General features: G+C 36.7%; 1 protein-coding gene across 1 annotated transcript; it reads left to right on the plus strand.

Moving 5' to 3' along the window:
- The first annotated feature begins 31 nt into the window (after positions 1–31).
- On the plus strand, positions 32–9113 carry vamp2 (vesicle-associated membrane protein 2). Its single transcript, XM_058789910.1, has 5 exons — positions 32–393; positions 2989–3091; positions 3194–3352; positions 3704–3755; positions 4889–9113. Coding segments are annotated over exons 1-5 (333 nt in total). The 5' UTR covers positions 32–391; the 3' UTR covers positions 4906–9113.
- Positions 9114–10850: the final 1737 nt, after the last annotated feature.

The raw sequence follows: 10850 nt of genomic DNA on the forward strand, positions 1-10850 counted from the left end.
AAAGCCTAAATGTGCCCTGCCCCGTCTTGTCATACTGTCAACAAGCAATGCATCCTCCATCTCCTGTCTCTCATGGTCACTGCTTCCAACCTGCAGCTTCCCGGATGACGAGTGACGTCAGCGAGCCATCTTTGTTCGACTAATCCGAGCATCTATTTTTTATGTGTACATAGTGACAGAAGAGAGTAGCGGTAGAGCGCCCTTATTATAAAGGGAATAATAGCGAGGCGCAGCACACCGCTGGAAAGAAATAAATACAAACCTTTAAGGAATACCACTTTACTGGAATAACCTGGAGAGTGCATTATTTATCCCGGAGACGGGGAGAAACGCCTGAAGCAGCCCGTTCATCCACACACTTCTTGTAGACGCACACAAAACACGGTTCAAAATGTGAGTACGATTTCATTTAAATTCATTTTCGTAATCTAGTGTTGAATGACGTTTTAGAACCTCTTTTGCTTGATTATTATGACGCTGCTGCCACTTGTTAATAGAACGTGGTTTATAAATAATATGTACGCACAAAATAATCATATTCCATATTACCGTAGGTTTATGTTGGATCGTGTATACGCATTTTTCCACATCTATTGCTTATTTCACGAGACCCACTGAATTCTGACGAGCGCACTTGCTATATAATAGTCTATAAATAGGCTCCTAATGGCCAATGTTTTTCCATTTCAGTTGCTACCGCTGACATACTGAAATCGCATCTATACAGTAAATTGCTTTCAAGGAACTGCTTTATTTATAATATAGACGTCTTTGGCTGTATTCTCGTGTTTGGTATGAGCAACAGCGACAGAATCACGCCTAGACACCGGATTGGACTGGTTTGGCTGGAATTGGTCGCGCGCTATTAGAATGAAAATAATTTATGAATTGACATAAATGTAGGCTATTGCAATTAATATATTTGTCCACCCAAATCCCTGTCCCTATGATAATTTCGATGTCAATTCAAAAGCCCACTGGGATTTGTCTCAAATAGCCCAAGGCCCACTGTATTTCAAACCTGGCCTGATATCAATTTCAACAAATGACATTTACATAATGCTAATCAAAAATATACCTCACATGGTATAAAAAAGAAAGGAAAAAAATCCCGTACGCAGGCTGTAAACTAGAGTCGTGGGGGTTGGTAAACTGACCGTCATATGCTCGCGTTCAGGCAAAGGGGGCGATGCAATTTGTTACATTTCCGAATTATATTATTATCTAACCCATTCAAGATGTTTCTATAGAACCAGGCCTTGATATTCATTGATATTTGGTTAGACTGAAGCCAAATGGCTGGCACAAAGGGCGCAGGTGTTCCTCTGCAGGAAAGATGGCCGTGTATACTAGTATTTTGTAGACACGCTCGTTTAACTGGTTTAAATAATCGAGGCTGTAAATGGCGCGCAGCTTCAATAATACATCCATATTACCTCTCCTATTGTATACTTCTATTAAAGGATCGCTAGGCCTAGAGTGTGATATTTTGACATGCCCATTCTGTTGTTTTAAGGTTCTAGCTTACATAAAAACAGATTTGTATCAATTAGTAACAAATGTAAACATCTGGTCCAGCTATTTAATAAAATGCATGTTGATTGTGACGCAACAATGACAGAGACTCACATGCTTAATGAAGGCCTTGTGTGGGGGTGGGGATGTTGTCCCTATCATTCATATGACCCTGCATTTACCAGTCCAGTGTGAGGAACGGTCCAGAAACTATTTATTTAACCTCATATTAGTGTATATGCAGTAAATGTACATTGTTTTTCATGCGGAATTTGTTAGTTGGTATTGGAAAAATAGCCTTGCATAACCAGGCCGTAAGAGCACAGGACAAATGTCTGGTGTGTTATTTCATCTAATTCATTTTGATGAACTGACACACATTTTGCTTTAAAGGAGAAATTTAGCATCAGTGCAGCCATTGGTCTTGATGGTAATAAAACTACTAAGATATTGGCTACTCCCAAATTTTGTCTTCGGATAATTTAGTATTGAATCATGTGCTCACAAAAAGCCTGTTTCTGCTTCCTTCTTATGCTTGGATGATAGATAGATAGATAGATAGACAGATATCACAACAAAACATTTCACACAAATAGCCTACATTTAATTTTACAACACTATTACATTACATAGTTTAATTTATTAAAGTCAAACTGTAGACAAAAAATTGTTTCAATGTATTTTAGTTGCAAGAATGTTACTATTATGTTCTGACTATAAGAACTATTAAAATGATACACATCACTCAAGACGAAGTGCAAATCAATCTTTTCATGTCAGTGAAGGTGAGAGGAGCCAAGAGTTAATGTCCAAATATAGACTATTGTAAATGAGACGGAGCGGAAGTAATTGAGAATGAAAAGGCTGGTAAGTAAGAATAAAAATATGGTAAGCTTTACTCCTAGCTCATTTACTCCATTTAAATATATATATATAAAAAAAGATCCCAGTAGGAAAAAGACTTTCCTTTCTTACTAAACAGGGATTATATCCAGGGATCCTTCAGAGGTGACCTTTATACAGAGTTTTGTCTTCCTCTGGTGGCTGAGATTGGCATTAGCAAGGAGACTTTTTCAGAAATCCCTGTTTACTTATCATTTCTGTCAGTTCAATTAAAATGTATTTAATTTTGTTTCACAACAGTCTTTACAAAAGACAAAACAGCGAGCGAGCGAGTGAATAGCTACATTATATTTAACCAAATAATGTAATTTATTTTCATGCATGCAACAGCTTGTTTGCGTCAGATAGCAGTAACAATGTAATCTTGCTGGCATGATGATTATGACAAATCAAACTAATTTAGTAGTGAATTTTTATTGTAATCACAATTTGAAAACAAGTACTATTCTAATAAGAAATGCAAGTAAACATTCCTCATATTTCTTGTATATAGATTCTGTAAGTCACTGTACTAATAATACACCCCAGTGATACTGAAGTTTTGACGAATGCCTGTATGTTGCTTTGCAGGTCTGCCCCAGCCCCTGCCGGTGCCCCCGCCCCAGAAGGTAACCAGCCCCCTAACCTCACCAGCAACCGTCGCTTACAGCAGACACAGGCTCAGGTGGATGAGGTGAGCAAACCCCATCTCTTTGTCTTCTTTCATCTATAAGTGCCTTTTCAGAACACACGTTTATGACACAGTTTACTAAGAGTCACCTTCATCGTTTCTCAGGTGGTGGACATTATGCGTGTGAACGTAGACAAGGTTCTGGAGAGGGACCAGAAGCTGTCAGAACTGGATGATCGGGCTGATGCCCTGCAGGCTGGAGCCTCACAATTCGAGACCAGTGCTGCCAAGCTCAAGAATAAATACTGGTGGAAGAATGCCAAGGTAAACAACACAAAAAGTTCCTCCAGTAAGGCTGAAAAAGGCAATGGATTTTCATAACAACACATTTAAATCAAGCAAACAGAAACAGTAAATCTCAAATCAGTATACCGCTTTGAAATGAAAGTCCTGTATCATTCTAACATCTTTAGCTGTCAGTATAAGTGCATGGTGTTATTTGTATTCACTGCTTAAAATTGTAGATTTTAAAATAATATATAAAAAAAATACCTCAAAACAAAAAGTTGTTTATAATGACACATTTTTGGATTAAATGTTTGAATGTTGGGTCTTCATAGTCTACATTTTACAGCTTTTCAACTCATTCTCCTTCTTTTTGCCTATTTTCTTTAGATGATGATTATCCTGGGGGTGATATGCGTGATTGTCCTCATTATAATCATTGGTAAGCAAAGGAATATTCTGGGAATATTCTACTCTCAAATGCAGAAATGATTCATTTGTAAAATGAAATTCAGTTTTAAATGGGTAATTTGCTGCTGGCAAGATAAAACTTGGCTGTCTATGCAGTAGAAAGGCATTTTTTAAATATATAATCAGTGCTACATGACTAGCAAAATCATAGAAAGAGGGCTGTGTGCTAAAACGGTAGGGAGCTTCAACACCCATGCTTCACTGGGCTCAATCTGACTGTCTGTAGGTGGGGATATAAAAATGTATAAATACAATCTGTAGTTTTAACAAAAGCCCTAGAGCTGTCAAAAGATTTAGCATTTTGCGCCATCCAGCGGACTTTAGCTGGCAAGTAAACCGGGAGATCTTAGTGCAGTTAACATGAAGAAATAGTACACATTGTAAAAATACAAAGCTGGTTGAAAATCGGCAAACTTGTCCTTTAAGCACTCTTCACAGTCAACTTGGTATTTGTGTTTGATTTCACAAATTGAGGTACAAAATATTGAGCGAAAATTGCATGTTGAACACAGAATAAACCGCCTTTCCACTATCTCCGATATTCGTAAAATCGTCACATTTTGCCCCCTAGTGGCAGTCACATGGATTGTTAAAAAAATCCGCTGTTATACTGATCTTATTCACCATTGTGAAATGAATGAATAATGAGTGTGAATATATTCACACAATATAAATTACAGCCAATATGTTTAAAAAAAAAAAAGCCTAATCAATGTAAATGAACAATTATAAGTTGATTTCTGACTTAATTATTCATAACTGCCCATTTTACAGGTTTTAGTGGAAACTATTGGTAAATTTCACTCACATCTTCACTAATCTAATGCTCTGGCATATGGTCTAGCTGCAAAACATCAAATATTTTAGTGCTTCCAAAGCTCAAACTACATCAGAAAATTCGGCATACACATTTGATCAAACTCCACACCTCTCCCGCACTATTCTCCATTAGAAAGGAATGACTTCCAGGCTGTCCTTTGTCTTGGATAGTGAAAAGGTGGCTAAAGTAGAAAATGCTTAGAGTAACTCGTGATAAGATTATATTTCATATTACGTACTGTTTCTCGAATGTTGACGATAAACCTGATCTGCTTCTCTTCACAGTGTACTTCAGCACCTAAAGCGCGACGTTCCTACCCCACTCTGAGCTCATGAACGCCCAATTCCAAGCCACAGAAAAATCCCTCCCAAAAAGATGAGAAAAACGACTTCTCACAATAATCGATTTATTTGCCCTCAAAGAGTCTAAATCCGCCCCTTCCCGAGCCCCCTTGCCCCCTGCCTCCACTGCCTCACAGCTGGGCCCCTGTCACTCCTCGTTCGTCCTGTCCGTGAGTGTGTGGCCATGTCTCCTCTGTAAATACCTCCGGCTTTTCTGAAATACTGTTCATACTCCAAACTCCTGATTACTTGTGACAACCGAAAAAAAAAAGAAATCACAACCCCTTAGAATATGATAAGATTATACAGTATATATTCCAAATGTTCTTTGTAGAGTTTTATTCTGATATAATGGTTTTTGTAGTTTGTGTGTGAGTGTGCATTTGTATATTTTTTTAAGTTTTGTAAGACTTATTTTGCTTCAGGTTTAAACTACTGCCTCTTAATCTGGGTGTTTGTATCTTGCACGCTCTATTTCACTCTTTCTTGCTCACTGAGTATTGGTGTATTTTTGCACAGGCGATAGACTCCCTTAACTGAGGTTCTAAATCGATATCCCCAATTTGTTCTTTGTCACATGCACTCTATCTCAGACCTACACATTGCCCCCTCAACCCCTTTCTTTCTTTCTTTCTTTCTTTCTTTCTTTCTTTCTCACCAACAGTACTTACTCTCTTAGTGAACTGCCACAACAGACTGGACCAATGACTGTAGATGTTTATCTTAATTTAATGCTTTTAGTGTCTTATCTCTTAAACATTCCTTAATAGCAGTGTAGAATTATGCTGTCTATCAAATAAAGTAAGTGTATTTATCTTAAAGAATTCCAAAATAGGTCTTAAACAACCTCAAGTACTTGTAACACAGTCAAACTACCCAGCAGGCACAAGACGTCAATATAACGTCAGGTTAACGTCAGAAATAACGTCGGACAGATTGCATTTTGTTTAAGAATGAAAATCGGATTGACGTCAGTATTCGAAGCCAATTTGACGTTGATTTAACGTTATGCAACCTAAAAACAACAAATATCAATGCCAGCTGACGTCGTTATCGGACATCAAATTAACATTGATATTAGACATTGAACTGACTGAATTTTTTTGTCGCCCAACATCGCAACCGAAATATCAACGTCTTATGACGTTGTGTGCCTGCTGTGTAGGTTTTGACAGGGATGGCGAAGTAATTAATCGCACATGGGTCAATTGCGCTGTAAGTGAAAAGATTTGAAATTGTTAGTGCTATTTGAACTGCAAATCAGGACCAAAATTCCCTGATTCATTCTGCTGGTAAAGATTTTGAAGCCCAGAGAGATGCAAGGCCGAAAAGGGGAAATAGTATCATGCACAAAAAGCTTGTTTTTGATGGCGCTTTTTAACTGCAGGTGCGAATGGGAGAGAACTGCGCGCTGTGTTACTTTCTCGCGGCAGAACTACTGCCAAACCGATACACGAGTTCATCCGTCTGAAAGCACACAGGTTGATCTTAATACTTCAACGTGAGATAGTTTCAACAGCTGTGGTTCTCTCTCTTAAATCTAGAGACTGCCTTTAATTTAGTCTTTCTTTTAATTTTAGATATAGATTCTATATTTTCATGTGCAAAGCAGGCAGGAAAGGGAGCACGTCGTTTCAGGACTTGACGCTGCTGCCATGTGCACAGCGAGCACCTTTGTGTCCCTTGCTATTATCCACCTCTCTGTGTGCCTGTTTGTTGAGTTCAGCTGTAGTTTACACACTGCCAAGCACCTGAGGGGACGTTTTTTTTCTTGTTGTCTTTTGTTTTTTTCCACCGTGCTCTTCCTGGTTTGCTCTTGTGCGTATATACGCCTCCATCAGCATCACCCTTCAGTCTCATCCGCCCAATCTGTCGACAAAAAGCGAGCCAGGCGTGAAGTGTGCGTCTGCACGTGAACACCCCCCTCCTCCCCTTCACGTTTCCAACTTAGCGCCATTAGCTTTTCTTCTTTTACACATGATTCAGTTTCTAGCCGTCCGCCGTAGTGTTTGTGTGGAGTATTTCAGCTTCATCCTGACAGATTAGGCTGCTTAGACCTCTGCAGGTAAAGAAAGGCTGTTCCCGTGGCAACCTGCTTGCATAAACAGGGGGGAGGACATAGATTAGCTGATTGATTGTGACAGGGGGCGGGGCTAGAGAAATTATTCCACTGGTGTGTTTTTACATTCCATATTAAGAAAAGCTTAATGTTTGGCGCAGAATGAACTGATATTTTGAACTCTTAATAATTTCATTCATTTTTTCTTCTTTAAAAGGAGACAGCCTTAGTTCATTTCATTTTTTTTTCCATCCCTGCATGCCCGTTCATTTCTTTGTCCCACTCACGTTGAGCTATTTTAATGAAAAATGACCAAAGACCATATTATATCTTGCTTATACTGCCAACTGCCATCAAAAACAGGTTAAGGGACAACATTTCCCTAGATCTCTGGTTTTTAAAAGCTCTCATCCAGCAAAAGGAAACAATAAATCGCCCATCTCTCTTCAGGTCTATGTTTATTTTACTTGAATGCTAACAGGATAAGGAATTTGAAACCACAATCTGATGGACGCATCCCCAGGCCTAATATCTAAACAATAATAGCACAACTTCTCCTTTAGGTCTGTATCTGTAATGCTGAATATAAAACATGGAACTATTTCTTTGTAGCTGTTTAAAGAAGAAAAAAGACAAAAAAATCAAATCTGTATTGTTTCATGTTGTAGTGTGGGCTTCATCTGGGGGAAGGGGGTCCTTTTTTTTAGATTTTACATTTAAGGCATATACAATCTGGAATTAGAATAAGATGTAAAATAGATCAACTATTTATTATATTAGGCAAATATAAGTATTTTTTTCCCAGGGGTTGTCAACATTTTAAAGGGGTCTATAACTAACTAATAAACAACATGCATTGGGGTAGGACTCGAACATGACAAATTAATCAAAGCGTTTAAATCAACGCTTCACAAATTGAAAGGATTCTAATAGGGGACTACTACAAATAATGTATGTGGTTTTCTGTCTTTCTTTGTGTGAGTGTATGAAGACATTTTATTTTGTCTTGGCACTTGCTGTATGTTTTGTTCAAAACTGCGTGGGTCGAGAGGGACGGTGGGAGTAGTTTTGTCACGCCAGCCTGTTAAAGATGCTGCGTCTTCTTTATTGGGAGGGAACCAATGAAGACACAGAACTTTACTGGCTCAAAGCCACAGTGATTTGTCCATTGCTCATGTCATAGAGTTATTTAGTCTTCAGTTGTTTACTTTATTTTAAGCAGAAATTAGTTAAGCTTCACAGTGGTGCTCTGTGGCACAGCTTCATTGTGCTTAGTTAGGAGAGGGTGATTTTATTTAATTTTTTTTAATAATTTAAGTTTAAATATAAGAACAGTGACCTAAGATATCAAAGTAATACTGGAAAATGAACCCTGCCTTATTAAAGGTTAGCGTGTCAAAAGTTTTTTTCAGAAAGCTTGTACAGACTGGTATATCAACTTCAATTGGTTGCTATTCATTCATGATGTTTTGAATGAAAGGTTAAGGTGTTTTACAACAGTTTGATTCGTTGTTGAAGGTTTTTGGGACTAAATAAAGAGTATAAACAAGCAGAATTTAAGGAGCTGATACCATAGAGCTTCATGGAGGTCTAGAAATGCATCGAACCAAGAGCCAAGTTGCTGTATTAATAACAATTTGTGTTTCATTTGTGTATTTATTTGATTTATGGAGGTTCGTTTGGGGAGGAGATGTTGAGGATCAGCATTACCCCTGTTTGTCTGGCCTTTTTGGAGGGACTAGGCTGGAGGATCATGGGTAATGCGGTCTTCACAGTTTTATTTTATGTTGTTATTTTATTTTTTTATTTGTTTGTGTCATAAGTTATAGTGGACTACATATTAAACAGAACGAAGTACATTGTAACAGGGAAACTTTTTGGCAACCAGACATACATGAAATCAATTGTAGAGTAAATCTGTCAATGTCTATTATATGGATGAACATCTTGGGAAAATATATATATATATAAATATACATATATATATTGCAAAAAAAAAAAAAGACAGTTATGATGACCTGTGTTTATTGTTCCGAGTTAGAAATTAAAATGTGTGTGTGTGTTTGAAAACAATGACAACATAAAAAAAATAAATATATAATAAAAATGGGTCTGTGTGGATTTTTTTTTAAATAAACTATTTGATATAAAATATAAGTTTATTTTCTAATTTTATGTATTAAGATTATGTATTTAAGAACATATAAACTGTCTGTTTTAGTAATCTCTTATAAAACAAGGTCAGCTCCAGCATTTGGAGAGGATTTTTACACAGAATGGATCAAGGTAAAATGTTTATACTGAAAAAAACCCACTATTTTTTCAGTAAATAATTTTCAGTAAGTAACTATTCACTACTGCATCACTATTGCATAAACTATTAACTCAAAAATAAAGTTACCAGTGAGTAACATGGTACCTGTAATACCACGGTTACCTAAACATGTTCTATGGTAGAAGTAGGCCTACATTAAGTTACATAAATATGCATTCAAAACAGAATTACTGTCAGCCTTGTGTTGTGTTGTGTTTCCCGCCCTCATGTTTCTATATTTGGTCATATTCCTGTCTTTGTTCAGTGTGATTATTAGCTTATGTATTTAGTTCCTGCCTGTTCAGTTTGTTTTCGTCTGGTCTACTCATTACTCCCGGTGTTCCTGTGTGTCTGCCCTGCCTTGTTTATATTAAAGACTGTATATTTGAGTTTATCCTCGTCTCTGTGTTCCTCATTCCTCCCTGCTGTGTGCACAGTGACAATTACTGTATAATCATACTTTTATAAAACACTCCAATAAACAATAAGTTAAGCATTGGCAATAGGTTGAGCATTAACTTAGAGGACACAATATGTCTAGTAATTTTGTAGCTATGCCTTGGCAAATCATAATTATGATATAAAAAAGTCATAAGACAAAAATATGACAAAAAAAATATCAAAATTATTTTATAAAATTGTATAATTATTACATAGAAAGCCAAAACTGACATAAGTCATAAATATGTCACAAAAATCGAAATTATGACTTAAAGTCATAATGACGACATAAAAAGTTGAAAATGTGACAAAAGTCAAAAAAGGTTGAAATTACGAGACAAATGTTATGACAAAGAGTAAAAAGCATGTGTTTAACATGAAGTTTTATGTCATAATCAACTTTTTAATGCCATAATCTCAATTTTTATCCGTTTTAAAACAGACATCACCTACTGGCACAAATACAACCTGCAGAAAGAGAAAACTCCCCAACGATAATGAACAGTCAGGGATATGTATAGTCAGGTGTTTATTATCATAAAATACCATCTTCAGGTTGATTAAAAAAAGTTATCACTCAGACAGAGTTTATGATCGCTGATTATCTTGTGCCATGGTATTACCAGTGGTTGAATTGTGATTACAAAATTGGTCTCATTTTTAAAAAGGTTTCTATTTAGCCTTATTAAAAGAACTATTATTTATAAGTTCATTATTATAAGTTCCTTCTGGGGCCTGAAATAGAGGAATTTTGGTCAATATCGATAATTAAACAATATTTTGCTGAATGTGTTTTTGTGCTGGCACCTTGGCTGGTTTAGGTCTGTCATGGATAAATAAATATGACAATAAAACCGCCAGTAGGTGGCTTTAAAATTCTAATCAAGGAAAAATCATACTTTCTGTTGTCTTCTTTTTTTAAAGAACTTCCAAAGTTGAGCTTAAACCATTTTGCGCGAAAAATGATGAAATTGCTCCTGCTTGAGCGCAGTTTACAGTACCAAGTTCTGATTGGCCAATCGCCTTTATTTAGTTCGTAAATGATCAACATTTCATGTGCATGATAAGTATTACGTAATACACAAAATTAA

Source organism: Onychostoma macrolepis, chromosome 10 (assembly GCF_012432095.1).
Source record: "Onychostoma macrolepis isolate SWU-2019 chromosome 10, ASM1243209v1, whole genome shotgun sequence".
In the NCBI taxonomy this organism is placed as follows: domain Eukaryota; kingdom Metazoa; phylum Chordata; class Actinopteri; order Cypriniformes; family Cyprinidae; genus Onychostoma; species Onychostoma macrolepis.